General features: G+C 42.5%; 2 protein-coding genes across 7 annotated transcripts in view; both read right to left on the reverse strand.

The window, feature by feature from the left end:
- Window positions 1-4,157: 4,157 nt before the first annotated feature.
- On the reverse strand, window positions 4,158-13,990 carry LOC134555068 (collagen, type I, alpha 1a-like). The gene is made up of 8 exons (XM_063406421.1): window positions 13,903-13,990; window positions 11,306-11,545; window positions 9,166-9,617; window positions 8,371-9,047; window positions 7,619-7,741; window positions 6,476-6,569; window positions 5,830-6,031; window positions 4,158-4,275 (listed from the first exon to the last, which is right to left on the reverse strand). Exons 1-7 carry the CDS (start codon window positions 13,988-13,990, stop codon window positions 5,981-5,983), a joined length of 1,725 nt encoding a protein of 574 aa, XP_063262491.1. The 3' UTR covers window positions 4,158-4,275; window positions 5,830-5,980.
- Window positions 13,709-23,608, reverse strand: part of LOC134554493 (mutS protein homolog 4-like) — a 29,791-nt gene continuing 19,891 nt past the window's right edge. For 3 of the 6 annotated variants that reach the window (XM_063404997.1, XM_063404996.1, XM_063405000.1), the window contains 9 exons: window positions 22,956-23,092; window positions 22,444-22,547; window positions 21,492-21,616; window positions 20,456-20,656; window positions 19,197-19,315; window positions 18,557-18,685; window positions 16,895-17,069; window positions 15,180-15,268; window positions 13,709-14,832 (listed from right to left, as the gene is read on the reverse strand). In XM_063404997.1, coding sequence (XP_063261067.1) covers window positions 14,647-14,832; window positions 15,180-15,268; window positions 16,895-17,069; window positions 18,557-18,685; window positions 19,197-19,315; window positions 20,456-20,656; window positions 21,492-21,616; window positions 22,444-22,547; window positions 22,956-23,092 — 1,265 coding nt within the window. In that variant the 3' untranslated portion in view covers window positions 13,709-14,646. Of the gene's footprint in view, window positions 14,838-15,179; window positions 15,269-16,894; window positions 17,070-18,556; window positions 18,686-19,196; window positions 19,316-20,455; window positions 20,657-21,491; window positions 21,617-22,443; window positions 22,548-22,955; window positions 23,093-23,608 lie in introns of those variants that run through there. The other 3 variants (XM_063404998.1, XM_063404999.1, XM_063405001.1) reach the window with 3 other exon arrangements.

Below are 23,608 nucleotides of genomic sequence, written 5' to 3' on the forward strand. Positions count from 1 at the left end.
CTAACCCTAACCCTAACCCTAACCCTAACCCTAACCCTAACCCTAACCCTAACCCTAACCCTAACCCTAACCCTAACCCTAACCCTAACCCTAACCCTAACCCTAACCCTAACCCTAACCCTAACCCTAACCCTAACCCTAACCCTAACCCTAACCCTAACCCTAACCCTAACCCTAACCCTAACCCTAACCCTAACCCTAACCCTAACCCTAACCCTAACCCTAACCCTAACCCTAACCCTAACCCTAACCCGTCGCCATCTTGAGAGTGGTGTCACGTGACTTCCGCCCGTCGTCGTCGCCATCTTGGTTGTGGTGAAGCCACATCCGGTTTAGCCGCCATCTTGAGAGTGGTGCCCCCGAAGGCCCCGGGTCGCTGGTTACTCAGGCGCCTCACCAAAATGGCTGCCTCAACCGCACCGCGGCTTGGCACAGCGGGCACACAGCTCTATCGCGCCGGGAAGCGCCGCTGAAAATTGTTCCCGGGCGGCGCCGTGACTTCCGCCCCGTCGCCATCTTGAGAGTGGTGTCACGTGACTTCCGCCCGTCGTCGCCGCCATCTTGGTTGTGGTGAAGCCACATCCGGTTTAGCCGCCATCTTTAGAGTGGGTGCACGTGACTTCCGCCCCGTCGCCATCTTGAGAGTGGTGTCACGTGACTTCCGCCCGTCGTCGTCGCCATCTTGGTTGTGGTGAAGCCACATCCGGTTTAGCCGCCATCTTTTTTGTGGCACCCCCGAAGGCCCCGGGTAGCTGGTTACTCAGGCGCCTCACCAAAATGGCTGCCGCAACCGCACCGCGGCGCGGCACAGCGGGCACACAGCTCTATCGCGCCGGGAAGCGCCGCTGAAAATTGTTCCCGGGCGGCGCCGTGACTTCCGCCCCGTCGCCATCTTGAGAGTGGTGTCACGTGACTTCCGCCCGTCGTCGCAGCCATCTTGGTTGTGGTGAAGCCACATCCGGTAGAGCCGCCATCTTTTTTGTGGCACCCCCGAAGGCCCCGTTAGCTGGTTACTCAGGCGCCTCACCAAAATGGCTGCCGCAACCGCACCGCGGCGCGGCACAGAGGGCACACAGCTCCCTCGCGCCGAGAAGCGACGCGGAAAATTGTTCCCGGGCGGCGCCGTTTTCAGGGTCGGGCGCAGGCAGTTGGAACGACGCCCATGGGTGGTCCTTGTATTTTCCCGCCTTTTTTGGCCGCCATCTTTGGAAGGTCGAAGGCGGCTCGACGAGCCGCCATCTTGAGCGGGGCATTAGGTGACTGCCCATACTTCCGGCTGCCATCTTGTTTGTGGCTCAAACCATTTCCTGTTGGGCCGCCATCTTTGTTGTGGCACGGCCAAAGGCACCCCGGTTTTAAAGGGGGGTGCCTGACAAAATCGAGAAAGGAGAAATTAGAAAGGAAAACATTAAAAAGGAGAAAAATTAAAAAGAGAAAAATAAAAAAATAAAAAATTAAAAAAGAAAAAATTATAGAGGTAAAAATGACAAAGGAAAAAATGACAAAGGAAAAAGTGACAAAGGAAAAAATGACAAAGGAAAAAATGACAAAGGAAAAATTAAACAATTAAGGAAACATTTAAAAATACAAAACAACTGCAAACATAAAAATAAAACATAAATCTAAATAAAAATTTAAAAGTTATTGAAAATAAAATAAAAAGTGAAATCATAACTATAAAATATTAAAGTAAACTAAAAATCGAAAAATTAAAAATTTGAGGAAACATTAAAATATTTTTTAAAAGTCAAAACAAAAAAACATGTAAAACTAAAACACAATAAAATAAAATAGCATGAAAAAATACAACAACAACAACAACAAAGGAATTCAATAAATGCAGCTCTCCCCTCCTTCCACTGCCTAACACAGCTCCAGGAGTGTTCTTGACTGTGATGCAGGGATAGGGAAAACAAACCCAGTGCCTCCCACAAATTCAGGTTTTCTAGACAACCCCCAGTTTTACCGGGAAACCAATTCTAGCCAAGCCAGCAACTCCCCTGGGATGAACATCTGCAGTACCGCGCTGTGTCCACAGGGCGGCAGCACTGGGACGGGCACGGGGCAGAGCTGCAGCACCGCGCTGTGTCCACAGGGCGGCAGCACCGCGGCCCAGCCCGGGGCTCCCCGCGCGTCGGGGACACGCAGACAGGGACCCCCGAAGAGAACGTGCCCAGAAACCCCCTAAAAGAAACGCCCCGAAAGACATCCGGCCGCCGCTTACAAGAGAACCCCTGCCACCAAGCAAATTCAAACCAAAAAACCCCCTCTGTTTTAAGCTCTATTCCATTATTTCTTTACATTTAGTATTTTGATATTGATCATTACCCTGTCTTTTTTCTAGTCATATCTATGGATATAATATATAGACTACTGTATATAATATAAGTAATGAGAAATATTATAGATTGCATTTACTTACGATATTATTTTTCATATTTATATTTGTTTTATTATATATATTCATATTTTTGTACTTAGTTTTTAAAATTCGTGTTTATTGCTGTATGTTTTAAACTCTATTAATTCAGTAACCTAAACACGACAGCACCCCAATTAAGCAGAATTACATTAGCCTGGTTTTCTAAGGGGGAAAGTGGTTTTAAATTAAAATAATATTGGTATAATTTCTCTTTCTCTGTTCTTTTGTGGGGTTGGTGGATTTTTTTTTTTTTTTTTAATGTTTGTTTTGTTTTGGATTTCTTTGTTACTAAACAATGAGAGTTACAAGATCAAGTCTACTTTGTTTTCTCGCTACCTGTGAAATACACCTCGATTTCAAGGTTATGTTCCTGATCCTGTAAATGGCTACAATGAGAATTGTTCGGGGGAAAAAGGAAAAAGAAAAAAGAAGGCCCCTTGGTCTTTAGAGCTTTCTCTGTTCAGGATTTCTAATTTAGCAGAAAATACAGAGATTTCTCTAGCTGCACTCTCAATTCTATCCGGACGTGGAGTGGACATGGATTTCATTTGTCACCTCCTCTGTTCCCACCAGCCAAACTTCTACATACTTGGGCTATAAAAAAGTAGATAAAAGAGTAGAGAGAGAGGAAAAAACCAAACCAAACCAAACCAAAGCAAAACAAAACACACCAACACAAAGAAAACGTGAAGAAAAAAAAAAAGTTTTCAAATAAAATTTCAAGTAAAACACAGAAAAAAATAAAATTAAAAAGTTAAAAAGGAAAAATTAGAAAGAAAATAAAAAGCAAAAATAAAAAGGAAAAAATTAAAAAGGAAAAAGTTAAAGAGAGAAAAAAAGAGGAAAAAATAAAAAGGAAAAAAATAAAAAGGAAAAAATAAAAAGGAAAAAAATAAAATAGGAAAATTACAAAGGAAAAATTACAAAGGAAAAATTACAAAGGAAAAATTAAAATAGAAAATTTTTGAAAGAAAAAATTTAAAAATACAAAAAGACCTCACTTATTAAAAAAAAACCCTACATAAAAAATTCAAAGTAATTAAAAATAAAAAAGTATAATCAACTTTACAAAGAGATTCATTATGGCAATTCAACACTTAGCAAGTTTCCCTGGGAATTTACAGACTTGTGGGCATATGGTGCTGAACAATGCCTGATTTACCAACATGAAATTGGTACATTTCCTTGGCAATGTGCCCTGAGCAGTACAAAAATTCCAATCAGCATGGAAAATATGAAAAAAAAAAAAATCCTTTACTAAAATGAGAGAGAGGAAAACCAGCAAATCCAAGGAACAAAGAACATCTAAATCCCAGCTTGCCTGGAAAACAAGCTCAGGAATTTCTAACAAGGAAAACTTTTGCAGCTTTGGAGGAATTTGGTGCAAGTTCATGGAATGATGATTTCAAATCTGCTTCCCCTGCTCTGATTTTAAAGGGAAGCGGCATTAAACACGTCAAGTTACTCCTGTCCAAGAAGGATCCCTATTTTGTGTGAGTAACAATCCCAAGAAACTCCAGTCTTACTTGTATTTGACATCTCAAAGTCTCAGCAGAGTTGGGAAGTTTCAATGAAACAAAAGAGCCACAATGCCTGGAACAACAAAATTCTCCTTGGCCAAAATCAGGACATTTATTTACAAATCCAGGGAGGAGGAGGAGGAGGATGACACCAGGAACACACTCCAGCTGAAAGTCACCGTTTATTGGAAAAGGCAGGAAATAAAATGGACACTCTCTGGTTCTGCTCCAGCAATTCTCCGGGAGTTGGAGAGAAAAGTGGGAACCTCAGACCGGGACAGGGCATTCCAGGGGCTCTGCCTCGCAGGGGCTCTCTCCTCTTTTGCCAGCTGCCTGCAAGAGGAAAAACAACGGGAGTCAAGTGTCAAACCTAGGCAGGATGTCCTTGGTTCAGGCAGATGGAACAGGCCCCCCCACAGAGCGAGTCCAGGCTGGGCGCTGGGGAGCTCCGGCAATCGGGGACCGCCCATGGCACCAAAGGGCTGGAAAAGCAGCCCCGGCTGCGCTGCCCGGGTTTGGTGCCGGCACACGGCAAGGTCTGGCCACAGGGGCAGCACTCAGTGCTGGGACCGCAGGAGAACGGCCCAAAGCCGGGTCCAACATCCAGCAGTGCAGGCAGCACACCCCGGGAGAAACTCGGGGGGAGAAGCCCCCCGGATGCTCCCTGCACACTCCACGTTCCCGGCCTTTGGCAGCTGTGCCAGGGCCTCCCTGAGAACACCGACCTCACCGTGCAGCTCCTGCTAAATAGGAGAACCTGGGGAAACCACGCAGAAATCCAGGCATTTCCAGTTCTTGAGAGCCAAAGCGGCAGCAAAATGGGTGCAAACTTCGTGCTGCTGCGCGAAGGGAAAACAAACCCAGTGCCTCCCACAAATTCAGGTTTATTAAAATAATCCCGGTATATTTTCTCTTTCTTTGTTCTTTTAGGCAATGGGTTTTGGGGCTTTTTAGTGGTTTTTATGGTTGTTTTGTTTTGTTTTCAGACCCTGAGTCTGAAGGTACTGGTTCTGCTCAGAACAGTTCATTTCCAAAAAGCAGTGAAACTAGGAAAGGTGCTTCCAAGAAAAACGTGGCCTAGGAGACACATGCAGCTGGGTTCCACAGTTCCAGTCCCCCTCCCAAAGGCTCAAGATATTTCTGTACTTGCAGCACAGGACTAGGAATCAGGGTGAACGCAAACTGGTTTGCTGGCTTTTCTTCTGCCAGAGATACAGAGCGGAGCTTTCCTGTTCCTCGGTTTCTTTTGTGTGGTAGCAGGGGTAATTGCAAGTGTTAAGAAAGTGATCAAAAATATCCATAAGCCTTCTTATAGTGATTAAAAATATCCATAAGCCTTACCATAAGGTAAACTCAAGACAATTGCTGCTGCCTCTATTTATCTGTCTTTTGAGTTGCTCACAAGGTGATCCTTCGCAAATGCTGGCGCTGACAAATCCAGCAGATACATACAGCAGCCCCAGAAGTATGTGTGGGCATTTATGAGTATTGATGTGGGCACTTGCCTCCCAGATTCTCATCTGCATGGGAAATAGATGGTTTGACAGGAACAGATCCTGTCTCAGCTTGGCCAGTCCCAGCTGTCTCTTACTAAAGAGTCACAGAGACCAGGAATGCTCAGGCAAGAGGTAATTCCTCAGATTTGCTGGATGTAAATTTGGGAGAAACATGGTAACTCATAGCTTGTACTGCTGGAACTCCCTCAAGATCCAAACCACAGGCTCTGTTCTCCTGTGTGCTGCTACCAGTGGGGCAGAGTGGGGAAATTCATTCTGAGTTTTTGGAGAAAACTTCAAATCTCACAGTAAGTAAGTAAGTAAGTGCTAGGTAGTGTTAGGTAACAAAAAAACCACAAACAAATCCCAAACCCAAAGAAAGGGCTCAAACCTGATCTCAGCAATTCTTTCCATTCGATTCTCTCCTCGCTTCTTTCATCCTGTGAAAGCTCACCCGGCTCTAACATTCTCTGTCCACACAGTAACTCTTTCCAGCCTTGGTCAGTGTCAGAGCCACACACTCAGCTTTGGCTGGACAACCTTCAGCTTCCACAGTCCACTTCCTCAGACTGTTCGCTCCCAACTCTTCCTACCTGCAGTCACAAGATTTTAGTAGAGCAAAACATCAACCTGATTTACCATGATTCATTTATGATTACTATTTCAAGATAAAGTTACAGCAAAAGCATTAAGTCCATTTCCACAGGAGGCAGAAGAAACATGGCTAAAAGTTAAATGAAGATCTGGAGAAGTGAATCAGAACGAACTAGAAACAACTGATCCAATTTCTGAGACAGCCAGAGGAACCTAATAGCTGTGCTTGATAAACAGAAAATGCTAACTACCAAGAAAACTGAAGGAAAAGTGGCTAAAAGTCTTGCAGAGCACAAGACAGCAATTACAGGAAGCAGTCCAGTACATGTTACAATGCACTGAATTGCTCTGAGTGGAATAAGCTGTTCTGCAGAAACCATTGAAGCATATTAAGACTTCTCAGAGGTGATTTCAACAAAGAATGATGTAAGGTTAAAACTCACCCTGTGCGGCACCTCTTGCAAGACAGCTGGACTTTCAAGAGGAAGCAGCTCCTCATGAATGCGAGCTTGCTTTTCCAGGGTTCCTGGCCTACAGCTGAGATGCCACAGGTTACATCAGGTTACAGAGCACTTCCCACTCTGAAGCCAAAAATCCAAACACAGCACTCCTTTAGAACCCTGAGAGACAGCCGTGGATTCTGGGGATACGGGATACAGTGAAAAATGGCACCAAGACACCAAGAACAGTGCAGTGCTGGCAGGCAGAAGCAGCATCCCTTTGCCAGAAAATGCCATTCTGCAGCCAAGTTAGTGCATGAGAGAATTTTACTGCCATGCAATAAAAAAAGTACTCTAGCAGTGGAATGAAGAAAAAAATCTCCAAACCCTGTCCAGAGTACCAAGGGGAATATCCACAGCAATACAGCAAAATAAATGGGAACTTCAGAAAAAAAAAGAGACATTAAAACCAGTCCAGATGAACAACCACTGTCTATTAGGACAATGCCTGCACAAAAGGACTCTGGTGCGGAGCCTTAATTGAGGATACAGTTTTTAATAACCCCTTTGAAGTGCTATAAACCAACTAAACCCAAGCACACTTTCATTTTCTAGACAGATTTTAAGACAGCTGAGTGAGAGTCTCAAGCACGTACTCAGTTGTCAGAGTTGCCTTTGCCCATCTTAGCAAGGACAGAGCAGATGTGGCCAGCACAGGGCAGAGCCACCCCAAGTCCTGCCCGAGCCCCTCTGGCCACACTCCCTGCTGATCATGCGGACCCCTAACAGGCTCCAGCCAGGCCTCTTTGGTGCTTGGTTTGTGAACTCTTCCAATCAAATGCGAAGGAACCCTCTAGTGCCCTGGACCTGGTGATATTTTCTGGGCTGGAATGCAACTTCCCACACAAAAGGCAGGCCAGGTTGGTTTGTTTTGGTTCTTTTTCTAGGATGTGCCTTACACAGGTGATGTTCCCTACAGCTGAGCACTGGGATGCCAACAGCACCAATACAGAAAACCACCGTGGGACAGAGCAGCAGAAGAAGCTCCCTCCAGCCTTGCCAGAGATGTAACAGGAGCACCCTCAGTGCCATGCCTGGTGAGGTCAGTGGAGCTGGCAGGCTGACCCATAAACATTCTGCACTTACCTTTCAACAGAGTCAGTACGGACACAGAACAAATCCCTCTTGCAGTCGAGATGCCTTGAGGCGTGCATGTATCTGCTGCCAAGGGTCCTGGAGCAGCCAGAGCAGAGTAGGGTTTCTACCATGCTGCAAGCAAGGAATAACATTTATTCAGAAGAAAATAAGGCACCTCTCCCCATCCCTTTTCTTAAAAATAAAAAAAAAATTTAAATCATGCATTAGAACTTTTTTAACCTTTCATTCATGCTTTACACAGTATAAATGATGAGCACTCATCTTTTAGCCTGAATTTGCATCAGCTCCTCAGGCTGGCTAACCTCAGCAAGACCAAGACCATCAGAATCGCTGAATTGTGGAAGGGGCCTTCAAGCTCACCCCATTCCACCCCCGGCCCTGGGCAGGGACAGCTTCCACTATCCCAGGGTGTTCCAAGCCCCGTCCAACCTGGCCTTGGGCACTTCCATGGACACAGAGGCAGCCACAGCTTCTCTGGGGAACCTGTGCCACGGCCTCACCACCCTCGCAGGGAAAAATTTCTTCCCGACATTTAATCTAAAGCTGCCTCCCTTGTCCATCACTACATGTCCTTGTGAGAAATCCCTCTCCCTTAGGCCATACGCGGCTTGTACAGCCCACCCCAGATAAGTGCTCCAGGGGCTCTCGGGCCACACGAGCGCTCCGGGCCCTTTGCCGGTCCCCAGCGCCGGGAACCCCCGACTCCCCCGGGACTGTGTCCAGCCAGGCCCGGCCCTCACCATCCGCACTCTCCGGGGAGCTCGGAGCCCTTCCGCCCCGGGTCCACGGCGACGCTGGCGGCCGCAGCTGCGGCGGGAGGCAGGGAAGGAGGCACGGCGGCAGCGACCGCGGCGGCGCGGGGGTGGCAGCGCTGGTACTCACTGCGCAGCAGGATGGGACCGCTGTCCTCGACACTGAACCCCAGGTGCGGGTGTCGCCCACGGGGCGCCTGCAGCCGGCGCACATGAACACCATGGGCGTGGGGGCCGCGTCCGCCCGCCGCTCCTGCTGCTGCCGGGCCCGGCCGGCGCCCGGCTGCAGCAGCGACAGCGAGCGCTCCAGCTCCGGGCACAGCGCCATCGCGTCCCGGCCGCCCGCCCGCCGACGGGCCGGCAGCGAGCCCGACAGCGCCTTGGAATCGCCCGCCGAGAAGGCGGCAGTGACGGCGCACACCGCCCCGGGACCGCCCCGGGACCGCCCCGGAACTGCTCCCGTTTTTTCTTCCTCTTTTTTTTTTTTTTTTTTTTTTTTCCCTCTTCCTTCTGTCAAACAAAGAGGAAAGATGTCTCGAATACACCTGCAGCAGAGCCTTGGTTCGGCCGCGGCTATAGGGTCCAAACCGGGCGAACTCGGCGAGGTTCGGCGGGGCTTGTTCGGTTCGACTCCGTTCCAGTCGGCTAAACGCGGTTGGGTTCGGCTGTTATCAGTTGCACTCGGCCATTTTCGGCCGTTCAGCTTAACTCGGCCGATCTCGGCAATGCTCGGCTCTTTTCGGCTGTTCGGAGATCCTCGGGTGTTTTCGGCTCTTCGGCTACACTCGGATCTAACCGGCACAGCTCGGCTATTACTGGATGCAGTGCCTTAGATTCCGCTCTTCGGGACAGCTCGACACGGTCGAACCGCACTCGGTGCCGCTCCCCGCGCTCCCGCAGCTCCGCTCGGCTCCCTGAGGGCGGCGCGGGCCGGGCCGAGGCGCCGCACGGGCAAGCGGGGCCGGCTCCCTTTAAACACGCAGCGCTCGGTGTTTTCCTGCTGCCGAGTCCCGCGGGCGACCCGGCCATCGCACGGACACGGCCGGGAGCGCGGAATCGAACAGGAGCTCCCGGGCAGTGACTGCACTCGGGCACTAAGAACCAGCTTCCAGCCCGGGGCCCCTTGGGGCCGGGCACGGGGGCAGAGCTGCAGCACCGCGGCCCGGCCCGGGGCTCCCCGCCCGTCGGGGACACGCAGAAAGGGACCCCCCAAAGAGAACGTGCACAGAAATCCCCTAAGAGAAACGCCCCGAAAGACACCCGGCAACCGCTTCAAAGACAACCCCTGCCACCAAGCCAATTCAAACCAAAAAAACCCCCTCTGTTTTAAGCTCTATTCCATGATTTCTTTACATTCATTAGTTTTATATTGATCATTACCCTGTCTTTTTTCTAGTCATATCTATGGATATAATATATAGACTACTGTATATAATATAAGTAATGAGAAATATTATAGATTGTATTTATGTCTATTCATGATATCATTTTTCATATTTATATTTCTGCTGTTATTATATCTATTCATATTTTTATATTTCTGTACTTATTTTTCAAAATTCGTGTCTATTTCTGTATGTTTAAAACTCTGCTAATTCATTAACCTAACACGTCAGCACCACAATTAAGCAGAATTACATTAGCCTGGTTTTCTAAGGGGGAAAGTGGTTTGAAATTAAAATAATATTGGTCTATTTTCTCTTTCTCTGTTATTTAGAGTGGGTTTTTTAATAATATTATTTGTTTTGTTTTGGATTTCTTTGTTACTAAACAATGAGAGCTACAAAATCAAAAGTCTACTTTGTTTTCTTGCTACCTGTGAAATACACCTCGACTTCAAGTTACTGCTGCTGATCCTGTAAATGTCTACAATGAGAATTGTTAGGGGGTAAAAAGGAAAAAAAAAAAAAAAAAAAAAAAAGAAGGCATTTTGGTCTTCAGAGCTTTCTCTGTTCAGGATTTCTAATTTAGCAGAAAATACAGAGGTTTCTCTAGCTGCACTCTCAATTCTATCCAGACTTGCAGTGGACATGGATTTCATTTGTCACCTCCTCTGCTCTCACCAGCCAAACTTCCACATACTTGGGCTATAAATAAGTAATGAAAAAAAAAGGGGCACAAAGAAAACATGAAAAAAAAAAATTTGAAATAAAATTTCAAGTAAGACACAAAAAGAAAAATAAAAGGAAAAGTGAAGAAAAAGGAAACGTGAAGAAAAAGGAAATGTGAAGAAAAAGGTAAAATTTACAAAGGAAAAATTTACAAAGGAAAAATTAAAATAAAAAAATTAGAAAGAAAAAATAGACCACATCCCTTATAACATCTACATACAAAATAAAAGTACACAGTAAATTATTAAAAACCACCTTAAAGCCACTAAACAGAAAAAAATTTTAAAAATTAAAAACTGCATCTAACAAAACACCCAAAGCTCCACCAGGCAAGCTGGCCTTACCAATCTGAACCCTTACATACAATAAACAAAAACAAAATCCCAATAATACCTTTCAGAAGTCTATTTTAAAAAGCTACTTAACTTAATTCTACCTCAAATACAAACAAATCCATCTTCTCTCCAAACCCAAATGACACAAAATAAATACCAAAAAATAAAACAAAACACTACATAGCACCAAAGAATGTAATATTATATGAAAACCACATATATATCTTCATTTAGGAAATAGCATAGCCATTTATATTCTCTACATTTAACTGTACCTATATATAAGTGCATATTTTTGTTTATAATATATGATTTTGAGCATTAAGCTGATGCTACAAAAGAAAATACAAAATGCCCTAAAATGATATTAGAATACGGTATCCTCTATCATCCTCCCCCGAGTTCTCTCTCGACTATATTGTCTAACACAAAGAAACCATTTTTTTACTTTTTTAAACGAGCATCCCATTTGTTTGCCAGAACCGCTGCTCCTCCTGAAACGATCGCGCTCCTCCCCCGGCGGGCAGGGGCGGCCCCGCGCTGGGCGGGGAGCGCCGGGCCGGGCAGAGAGCTCCGAACCGCGGCTCCCGCCCGCCGGCCCGGCACGGCCCGGCTCGGCTCGCTTGACTCCGCACGGCTCGCCTGGGTCAGCACGGCCCGATTTAAACCCTTCAAATGCTGCCAAAGCTGAGCTTTCCTTCAATTTAAGCCCTGAAACTGAGGCAACAGCAAGTACTCACCTCACCCTAAACCAATACAATGGCAAATAAATGTATTCTCCTCTTCAATTTAATCCCCGACAAGAACAGAAAAGGAGCTTGTTTCCTCAAATTAAATCTCTCCAATGATGGGAAAAGGGAGATTTTTACCTCAATTCAAACCCTTTAAAAAGAACAACAACAGGGCTTTGCACCCACTTTAGACCTTAGCATGATAAAAAAAGCGGGGGGGGGGGGGGTTTCTCTGGGTTGTTGTTTCCCTGAGATTCTCCTTGGGGTTGCTGGCCTCCAAGGTACTAAGGGTTCCCCCAAGGTTGCTGTCCCCTGGGAGTTTCCCCTGGGTTGCTGTTCCCAGAGGTAATAAGGTTTTCAGTCTTCTCTTCGCCCTGGGTGTTTCACACCGAAGCCAGAGACGACAAGTTGAGTCCAGCAGTTTGTGTTACCAAGCTGTTTATTCTTAATTCTCTATCAGTTCTTGTCCAGCTTTGCAAGGCGTCCCCAGCAAAGCAAGACACGCGGCTGGACCACCCCAGGTCAGAGAGCCCCGCACCTTAAGTACAGTATCTTCAACCCAACCACTGTCCGAGACGTATTTTTTATTTACAAAATTTTACCAATACCTACTACCTTTACTAACATGTCAGTTCTACTCTAAGCCAATCTCTAAAACCCAACTCAGCACAAGATGGGGGACGAGAACAAGAACAAGGACGACAAGGGACCACTCCCCAATTCCTCCATCTTGCCTCTTCAGCCCCATATACTAAGAATCCTAATTTCTATATTTATATTCTATAATAAACCATCCACTACTTATTTTAAATTCTTAGGATTTGTGATTCTTCCTGCATGTGAGTGTTCACTCCCATGGACAGCTATCAGAGTCAGTGTCCTCCTGGGATCTGTGTGGGTCTAACTGACCCCCCTGTACAGATCCCAGACCCCCCTGTACAGTCTCCAAACCCTCCTGTACAGCCTTCAAATCCTCCAGGGCGGCCAGAGGAATATCCTGGACTCCAACAGGGGTTAACCCTCAGTTCAAACCCCAAATACAACAATATTTTCCCCCTTCCATTTAAAATAGAACACAGGGATTCCCTGTCAACTGATACCCTTAACACCCTAGAAAAGCCAAGTTTTCCTTCAACCAATACCCTTAAGATCCCAGGTGAGTGGGGATGCCCCCCACTTTAAACACACGATACCAGAAGAGGAGTTTCTTCCCTCTATTTAAACTCCTTTGGTTCTCATAACCCCCATCTTTTTCTGGGGGCACCGGGGAGGGATTTCCAACACGAAACTTAAAAGGAGAAGATCCCCCTCTCAATCGCAAACCCACACTGGCTCAGCTGCTGCTGCCCTGTCTAGCACAAAGGTTTGGCCCCCATCATCTCCTTCAAGCAATGCCCCACACCCAAGTGCATCCAGCTGCTCCCCCAGACCCAAGGAGAGGCTCTCACTGTTGCTCCATGAGACAGCCCCGGGAGCCCACCATAAGCCTCTCTCTTCCAGCAGCTCCATGCCAAAGTGAGTTGAGACAACCCCCTCTTAAAGCAGCCCCGGCAGGAGCCGCCCCCTCCTCACCGTCACTGCTAATACCTGTGGCTGCAGTCTCTTCTGGGGCTGCAACGCACTTTGGGGGCAGGCAGAGAGCAGAGGCAAAGGTTGCCAGAGAGCCCTCTCTATTCCCTTCACAGCCTCAGCATCTGTTCTTATGGTTTCAGGCACTTGATTGGTTCATTCCTAGATAAAAATGTTATGGCAATATTTTCAAAACTACTACTAATGTTTAGTCAGAGTTTCCTACATTCCTGTATACAATAGAGTGGATAGAGAGAGGGTTTCTTTCCAAATGAATTTAGCGATTAATTCCTATTCTTTGGCAATACCTATGAAACAAAAAAACTTGACAGGTTTTAGTATTCTACACCCACCCCTCCCTGTGAATTTTCTGGCAGCTTTGGGATCCTCTGGGAGAGGGCACCCAGCACGACCCCTCCTTATTCCGCACTCACTGGCTTCTCCATTGCAGCGTGGCTCCCTCTCCTAGAGAGCACCAAATACTGCCCCAAAAGACATCAGAGTCCCCAAGTCTCCACCCCCTCCCCTTCAGCCTTTTTTCCTCACCCCCCCAAAGAAGGCACAGAATGAGTCAAGCTGCTTGGGACAGCAGCACGGCACTTTATTCCAGCCCTTTCCACACGTACATCCCCCCAAAAAGGGATTCTGCTGCAACAAGAAAGGGAGGAAGCCCCCAGAAGGGCTGAAGTTCCTCTCCAGCCCCGCTGTGGCGGGCCACCAGCCGCCCCACGGCACGGGCCAGGGACGCTGCCACGGCTCTGGCTCAGGCTCCACTCCTGCGCTCGGGCCGGTGGCAGCAGGTGGTTCCTCCCTTCCCCACGACGCTGCTGCTGCTGCCCCCGGGAGGCTGCAGCACCGGCATCCCGATCTGCGCTCATGGACCCATCCAGTCGTGGGATGGGAGCACCAGGGACGGACGATGAGAGGCAGAAAGAGGGAGTGGGAGCAGAGAGGACATAGGAAGAAAAGGAAGAACAGGGTGCAGGATGAAAACGATTTTAAAAATCGAAACAAAGCGGATGGGCAACATGGCAGAGAGGGATAAAATAGGAACAGGCACAGGGAACGAGACACAAGGATCCAGTGGGAAACAATGGCACAGGGAGCGTCGAGAATAAAACAGGAATAAGAACAGACAGCAAAAACTGCTTCGAGGCAATTTGGACACAGTTTTCCCTTTTTGCAGTCTCAGCTTTCTTTTGGGTCATGCCTGAAATTCTGAGTTCCTTAGTATTCTGCCCCAGTCCTTCCCTCTCCTCTCAATGCTGCTCTAAAATGATGAAATGATACAATTTACTGTCAAAAAGAATTGTGTTCCTCATAGAAGGCAAATGCTTTTCTTCCAGGTATGTCAGAGAAGAGAGGGAACCCATAAAGGATATGGTCTTCCATTACTGAGTGTAATTTAGACTAAGAATTAAAAACATAACACGACGTGAAAAGACAGTACTAATACTTTGGGGAAAACCAGCATCATCTTGCAGTCATAAAAGTTAGAACAACAGTCTATGTTATACATTACTGTTGCTCATAATTTTTTCCAGGTGTAGGACAACTGGCTTCATACTTTTTCTTCAGGGCTTTCAAATATACACGCAAACTGTCAGGGTCCAGTCGAGAATTTCTGGCGGTCTGAACCAATCTCATTGCTAACTGGTATGCAGCTCTCTGTTTCATCATCTCAGGAGTGCTTTTCTGCCTGTGCTGTTCTTAAAAATATACATACATTAAAATATGAAATAAATTATGTTCCATTATAAAAATACCAGTATTACCTATTTTTTACCTGTTTTTGATCTCACAGTTCTTGGGCTGCATACAAACATTACATCCAATACTCCTTTACCCTAAGGGTCACTTGGGTTGTCAGCTAACAGGGACCTTCAGTATAACAGGGACTTTCAGAACTGGTTCCAGAAATACTAAGTTTAATGAAAACTGTTTTCACTAAAACAAAGGCAGTGCTTATCCTGTATCCTTACAGAAACTGGAAATACATTTGAGTTGTATAGAAACTGTAAAATACAGCATTATAATTTTCTACTACGTACCAAAATTTGTTTTGCAATGTGATTTGTAATTTCCTTTGCATCCAAAATTATGGATGATGGTAGGGAGGACACTTCTGCAGCTTTTAGTCCTAAACATATAAAACACAAATCAGGATTTTTAATGTAATTTTTATCCTTACCTTCCATTTTATGTCTTCCAGAATTAACTTCACCAGTTTTTCTAAGGGATAAAGATTTAACTTTTACTAAAATAATATTGGTATTGTTTTTCTTTGTGTGTTGTTTTGTTTATGTTTGTTTTCGAATTTTTTTGGTTAATAAACAATAAGGTTTGGAGAGTTATGAACTAAGACGTCACCTTTGTTTTAATACTATCTTTGAAATACACCTCAACATCAAGTTACTGCTGGTAATACTGTAAATGGGTAGAATGAGACCTATTAGGAGGTTAAAAGGAAAAAAAAAACGGCACCATGGTGTTTACAGCTTTCTCCGTTCGGTTTTTTAATTTGACAGAAAATACAGAGGTTTTGCTAACTGCACTCTCAATTATATCCAGACGTCTAGTGGACATGAATGCCATTTTTCAACCTCTTTGCTGCCAACAGCCAAACTTCCAGATACTCAAGGTAAGAAATAGATATTTTTCCTGCCCTAACATGATTTTTTAACTTTTTCCTTTGTTTGTACCCCAGGAAAGTCTTTGGTTCATTGGGTGGTTTAATACAGCAGGTTCAAAAATGAAAAAGGGTCATGAAGAGCCCTTGTACCCTTTCTTAGAATGTTGCTCAAGTAAGGTAAAGCCAAGACATGAACACTGAGTTTCTAAAGGTCTCCTGCTCTCAGAGATTACTCTCTAAACATACGATTCTTCGGAGTTAGGGGTGGCATAGCATCTAAAACTGCGCTTGTGGCATCAAAGTTTAACTTACTCTAAAATTCTGATCAAGAAAAGTTTTAAGTCCTATTACTTGAAGTTTAACTGGAATAATTTCTAGTCTTAGGTTAACAATAGCTTGCAAAAGTCATGTGCAGCTGATTTCCTCTTGATTAAATATTACCTAAATCAAGGAATCAACATTCAAATTTAGTATTTGGAAACATACAGATTTCTTTAAATCTTTGTCACTCACTCTTTTCTTCTTTCTGGACCCACAAGTAATCAATCTGTACAATCTACACTATAATTTATTCTATAGTTGAAAGAAAAGTAAATCCACTTTTCAGAGAACACTGATGCTTTTGCAGACCCGCTCAAAATTGTCTTAGCCTAATATTCCATAAAATTCCTCTCCTTTTTTAAAGAAACTTGCTTCCTTTTTGCTAATCAAAAAGGGCCAATCTGCTGTTAACCAGTCATATCACTGCTTATGACAGACACATCTTTAAATCTCTCCAGCACATTCATTCACTTCCCTAAGTGCAGATTAAATGAACTCAAGTAGCATATGCTCAGACTCAACTCATTCAAACAGACATGAACCAGGGAGATACTAACATCAGTAAGATGTTTTTTTCACAACCAAATATCATATAAGTTCTTCATACTACCCGAAACTACTATCTAACTACATGGTTACTTAAAACACACAATTATTTGGAATAAATTATAGATCTGGAGATCCCTGTATCTCTCTGAGAGACACAAACTCAGGGGAAATCTGTCATCAGAAAAAATAATGTTAGATGCATAATAACTTAAATAATATCTTGTGCAACTTTTGCCAACTGTAAGTCACAGTGGAATCCATTACCATAGTTCTTTTCCTCTGTGTATCCCTTAGAAAGTGTGTAAGTGTAAGCAATTTTCTCCTTATTTCCAGCACTGCTTCTCACATGTTGCACTTCAAAATGGTAGTTTTCCACGTTAGGATATAAAGCGTCTATATGACATAGTTCCAGGAAATGTGTAGCAAACAGTGTAAATGCCTAAATAAGGAAACAAGAAAGAAAATTTATTTTGGCAACGATCCAGAAATAAATTATAATAAATAAGAAAAATTAAATAATCTCATAGATGTCCAGGTTTTCTCCAAAACACCGAAAAGCTGTCTTTACATTACTAAAGCAAATTAAAATCCTTCAGTGATGCATTCTACCACTGGCAAGTACACCTTTTCCAACTGGGGATTCTCCTGTTCATTTCTAAATAGAAGGAAAAAAGTATCAGAAACAAAAGAAAAACCATGATGATTACAAAATCTGACTGGTGTGGATTGGAATGACTGTCAAACGGTTGTTTAATTCTCTCAAGGAATTCTTTATCAAAAGTACAAGTGCCAGAAAGTATCTGAGCTTTTCAAACCAAAAAACCCACAAAAGGATGCTGAATAAACTCTGAGGAGAAACAAACACCTGCACACTCAAAAGGTATGTAACAGCCATCTGAGGTTGATCCCATAACTAGCAACAGATGTGAAATTTGGGTTTCATCTAAAATTATCTTCCAGTTTTCTAAACAACTTTATAACCTCTGTGACCAATTCATAAGTTGTGCAGAACTACCACTGTACTTTGAAAAGTAACCACCAGGTAGAGAGGTTCACTTTTAATATTCAAGGATACAGCAAAACTAAAACCAAACTAAAAGCAAAATTAAACTAAAGACTGGATTATTCTCTTTCTAGACAGAGTTACAAGCTTGCAAGTTGGAAAGATATTGTATTGATCAGTGTACTGGTTTTAGATGGACTAGAGTTAATTCTCTTCATAGCAGCTTGTGTTATGTTGTTTTGGATTTGTGACCAAGACAGTACTGATAACTCACACATGTTTTAGCCACTGCAGAGCACCATTCGCACAGCACCAAAGGCTGTTCTGCTCCTCCCAGCAAGCAGGCTGGGGGTGTTCATGGACCTGGGAAGGGACACAGCCAGGATGGCTGACCCAAACTGACCCCAGGGATATCTCACACCATACTACACCACCACAATAAAAACTGTGAGGAAAGAGGAGGAAGGAGGGACATTCAGCGTTGTGGTAACAGTCATTGTGAGGAAACACGGCATTGCAGGAAACAACTGAACATCTGCCTGCCAATAGGAAGCAGTGAATGAATTCCTTATTTTGCTTCTGCATATGGTTTTCTTTACTTACTAAACTGTCTTTATCTCAGCCCACAAGTTCTTGTATTTTTACCTTGCTGATCTCTCCCCCACAGCAGTATGGGGACCACGCAAGCAGCTGGGTGGTGTTTAGCAGCCGACGGGTTAAACCACAACAAGTGAACAGAACTGCAGCTTATGTCCTCAAGTTTCCTCTATCACTGTAATTCTTACTATGCACCGGTTATGAAAAATACCATATTTAGCCAAGAAATCTTTGCAAATGTTAAATTATGAGAAAATACTGTATATACTTTCAGGATGACAAAACAAGGCTTAAATTTGTTTCAAAACAGAATTAAACAGAATTACCTTTAAGTTCAACAGATATTCACAGGCAGCATAACAAATGCCAATACCTTCTTCGGCACTGGTACCTCTGCCAAGTTCATCAATAATGATGAGAGATTTATCATTAGCATTTTGTATGATGTACGTTATCTAGAAAAATATTCACAGTGTTATCATTCTTATGTGTTTTATTTAAAAAGGATTTTTTTTGTTATTCAGATGGAACATAATGCAGAAATTTTTAAAAAATCTCTTGAGATACAGCAATTTTAACTTTTCAAAGCTTTTAAACAGCTGTCAATTCTAATCAAGCAGACTCACACTACAGCACTCTCTTTTCCACTGAACTTACCCTCAAAATGGTATCAGTTTGTGAGTGGAAATTCAGAGAGCTCAGGCCTCTACAAATGACAACTTAAAGTTTAAGCAAACCCAAAAATGTTACCAAATACTATCCAACAAAGCACTGATTTTTTACTCAGACTGGAATATCTTTCTATTTAAGAGATGCCTGGGTTTCTACGGTTTATCATAAAAGAGGTGAAGGCTGAATTTTTGACTATTTTTCAAAGTGCACTTTCTCAGTGGAAATACACTAGTACCATTTCTATTAGCTTAACAGTAAAAATGGGCCTTGGCCTTGGACAGCTGTATTTCATACCTCTTTCATTTCCTTCATGAATGTTGATGCATTTGTTTCAATATCATCATCCATACCTATTCTGGTAAAAATCTGCTCTGCGATTCGAAAAGAACAATACTCTGCTGGGACATAAGAACCTACAAAACAAGTAAAATACAAGTTTCTCTCATCACTAGGACATTTGCCTGAATACGGCACTGAGAAAAAAAAAAAACTTTTACACTTGGTTTTTGTGCACATCAGAAAATGCATCTTACTTGATAAAGTTTGGTAAGAAAAAAGTTATTATAGAGATAAGATAATTAAAGCTTATCAGTGAAAGTTGTAAGAAATCATATGCCTGAAGCTGTTGGTCAGTCTGAAGGGATACAGAAAAAAACAATGAACTCTAGGATTGTTTTACATTTCTGTGGCCACTGGTTTGCTAATCCCGAGAAACATTAGTTTCCCCAAATCAAGATTACGTTGCCCTTATAAGACTTCAAAGCATAGAACTTTTACTGAATAGGAAAGAACAGGAACCTCTTGCCAAAAACTTCCCAGTTTGCTTTATTCATATTAAACTCATGTTTTTGAGAGCAATTCCTCAAGAACTTGCAATTATTGGGGACTGAACCCACAAATGCATGATGGATAAATTTTATACTCCACTGCTAAGTACCTTCATTCTATAGAGTTGACTTTTGCTACCAGACTAACTTTTAGAAAAAAGTCATGAGGAATTCCTGAACATAAGGAGTGAGTCTCAGTCAGACTTTACAAATAGTTGGTTTCCTTTTATAACTTTAGTAACAGAACCTTGCAGTATTTGATACGACTTTTATCCAAAGCAGTTGATTATTTATCTATTCATTGTACTTGTCTAGAAACATGTTTCTCTATGTAATTTAGGCATGCTTAAGGTCATGTGTTTCTTCTGGATGACTAACACACGTCTGACCAGCATACTTGAAGGACACTCACTATCAGTCTAGCATAAGGTGCTAGATTGGGTTATGGTGCTCCAAAGAACTAAGGCAGGTAACCGTGCTCCTCTGAAGATAGACTGGGGAGGCTTTAAGATTTACATAAGTAAGTTTCTGATGGCAGATGAAAAACCTTACAGTTGCCTCTGTCAGCAACACAAGAGCTGACAGAAGAAAATGGGCTACGTGTTATTATTTTATTTAGACATAATGTTATTCTGGAAGCTAAATCATTCAACTTTATAAATATTTTGAAGGGGGCGGGGGGAAATGTGCTGCAGAAGATGATTAATATTGTATACTCTTACTCACCAATCTGTGCCATAATTTGACAGAGAGCAATTTGTTTCAGGTATGTTGATTTTCCACTCATATTTGGTCCTGTAATAATGACAAAATTGTTGCCCTCTGTCAGGTATGTGTTGTTAGACACAGGTTTTTCCATAGCTATCTTTTCAAGAATGGGATGCCATCCCTGCTTGATTGCTAAAGTATCGGTAAATTCTGGACGAACTAAATGAGAAAAAAAGATGTAAAACACTGAGGAGTTAGTGTGGGAACTTTTACATTATTAAACCAGTATGTTTTGAAATAAAGTTAATTCTTCCAGAGCAGAGCTCTTGGGATGAATTACCAGCCACTTTTAGGTACAGATTCTGATTACCATTCAAGCTTTCATGATTCAAGACTACAGAAAGAAACCCATAACTAAAACTTTATTTCTAAATTAACATTCTGTGGTTTTGTTCCCTAGTAAGTAGAGCTGGACTCCAGTAATAAAACCACAAAGAGCTAAAGTATTTTTATAAAGTACAAGGGTTGTGGACTCCTGTTACTTCCACATATGTACCCTGTATTTGCATGGTAAACAAGAAAGTAGCATTCTTTCTATTTTTGTTATATGCTACCATATTGATTATTTGGGAATATACCATGCCTACAAAAGTCTATTTGATGCTGGAACTATCTCTATGGATTTCTGTCAGAATACAGTTATTTTCTGAACCGATTACACATGGCTCCTCTTTATCTACCAGCATTAATGGAACAGAAAAACGTGTAAACCGAGAATGTCCATACACTTCACGCTTTTGAACAGAATATGCTTAAACTGTCTATTTTGACAAGAGCGACTGGGAAGGCTTACGGCACCTAACTAACAGAATTTAATTTGGATGAATGGAAGCAGAAAGAACATCAGCATAAAACTAGCAAAGACAGACCAGAGACACTCACCTAAAGACTACTGAGATACAGAAAAAGAAATGGAACCAGACAAAACAGCCTGGTTATTCTCCATCAGAAGGGTCTTTACCTGGCCCATAACAGAATCAAAGAAGAAACTTACCATAATCAGAAAGAGTGCAGGCGTGGGCAAACGAAAGCAGCATATCCAGCATAGACACAATGTCGGACAGCTTGTATAAGCAATGAATGTGTTCATAGATCTCATTCAGTAGTTTACACACTATTCTGAAGTAAGACACTGATTTAGCTGTTGCACAGCACATCCTCAATTTATACAACTTACAGAAATAAAGAAACTATAATGTTCATACTGCATACATTAGGATAAAATGTCACTCATAAATCACAATCATGTCCCCCAGATGCGAGCAAATGTATAAATTTCTTTGCAGTAAAGATCTTGTGCCATCATCTCAGCTAACATTCTGCTCATCAGACACAACACACATACCTCAAATACAACAGCTCATATGAAAGCTTCACACAGAGAATGAACTAAAAATATAGCTATAGGATCAAGTATGTTTTATTAACATGTGAAATGTGACTCTAATTCCCTTAGATTTAGATTTTCCCTTTTTAAAAAACCCCTACATGGTTGCTAGAAAGAATTTCCATTCAGCTGACAGGTAACCTTACACTTACTAAGTTATGAATCAGAGAGGAGAACAAGATCACACGCAAGGACAAGATACAGAAATACTTCTACTCTAAATATAAGGAACTGACTAAAACTAACAATTCTGATTTTTACTGATGCAAAACTAATGCATTCATTGTGCCATTTTGTACAGATAATTCACCCATTAAAATTTTATATGATGACCACTTCTATTAATAAATGCCAATCTATCTGCAATCATGTTTAATACAATACACAATTTATGGGTTCTGTTTGTCTCAGGAGTACACTTGAACAGTGTTGCTTTAGACTATTTCTGTAAGTAACCGTAACTTAAAAGAAAGATAGCTTTAAAATCCCATATAATTAGCTGATAACTGGAGAAAATGAACATACTTAGCAAATATTAAATAGTTTTAACAGGTCTTACAAATAGGTCATGTGATAGATTTCTCTCAGGGACTCCTGACATCTTTCATTCATTTTTATTAAATCAGCTGAAGTGAAGCTGTATGTGTTTTTCATTTTCGTGATCTATGGGGAATTGAAACCAGTAATAAGAGCCTGCCTTATTATCAGAAGGAAAACCAGCTTCTATAAACCAAATTATGAACCATATGGGGAAATAAAAAACAATGCCCAGTTTCATTTTTACAATGTAATTTTCTATGAAAATTTCACTTAAGATAACAATTAGCAAGATATGCAACTTTATTCTTACACAAAACATAATTGCATGTACTTACACACTATTGATTATATAACTGAATATAGAGTAGTTATAAAAACATCCGAATTAAAACTTCATTTACTTTTAAATATCTTCACTGAAATTATTTTTATTGTTGTTTACTGTATAATGTATACTTTATTATTAATGTATTACATATAACAAATAAAGTATACAAATATGTTATGCTAAAACGTATTTTCTGCAGATACCTTTGTAAATTCTGAAGGAAGCTGGCCATTAGGTAGTGTTGAACAATCAGCATTCATCTGGATAAAAAATCCACGAGCAGAGCTGAAACTTGTTTTCATTGGTAGGCTGTACTTTTCTGCAAGTTGCGTTATCATACCTACATACCACATACAAAGATTTAACCCAAATTATATACATTCATGTACCCCCCTCCCCCTCACTCCCCACTTGTGCTGGTACAAAGTTGGAAACTGTTAATGGAAGGTTTCAGAAATACAAAATCTGTATTTTTCATGATGTATGAATCTGGGATTAGAATAAAACAGAAAGACAGGTGCTAAAGTTTCTGATGCTCTTTTATGTTTCCAACTACAGACTAAACTAGGATGGTACTTTAGCTAGAAATCAACAATTTATACTGAAAAAAGGAAATCAGTTTCAGAAGAAATTTTTTCTTCTATTTTGACAGAATGATAAACAGGAAGGTTACTAAAACAAAATAATGCACATCATGCCAAAACTCCTTTTGTTCGTATTTTCTGACTTTTAATACCTTCATCCACAGATAGATAAGGACTGCTTAGAATATAAAGAACAAAGAACTCAGATATTTTAAATGAGGAAGTTAAACCAAAGAGTTACATGTTTTATGCAGAATGTTTTAGGTGGAGTA

The sequence above is a fragment of the Prinia subflava genome, chromosome 9 (genome assembly GCF_021018805.1).
Source record: "Prinia subflava isolate CZ2003 ecotype Zambia chromosome 9, Cam_Psub_1.2, whole genome shotgun sequence".
Taxonomy (NCBI): domain Eukaryota; kingdom Metazoa; phylum Chordata; class Aves; order Passeriformes; family Cisticolidae; genus Prinia; species Prinia subflava.

What these genes read in the sequence shown, in the direction of transcription:
- LOC134555068 (XM_063406421.1), bottom strand. Translation starts at nt 13,990, where the DNA reads ATGCCGGTGCTGCAGCCTCCCGGGGGCAGCAGCAGCAGCGTCGTGGGG. An exon ending in CCACCGGCCCGAGCGCAGGA is followed by an intron (nt 11,546 to 13,902) that starts GTGGAGCCTGAG and finishes CTGTTGCCTCAG; the next exon opens with TTTCAGGGCTTAAATTGAAG. An exon ending in CTCCCCGGAGAGTGCGGATG is followed by an intron (nt 7,742 to 8,370) that starts GTGAGGGCCGGG and finishes CCTTGCTTGCAG; the next exon opens with CATGGTAGAAACCCTACTCT.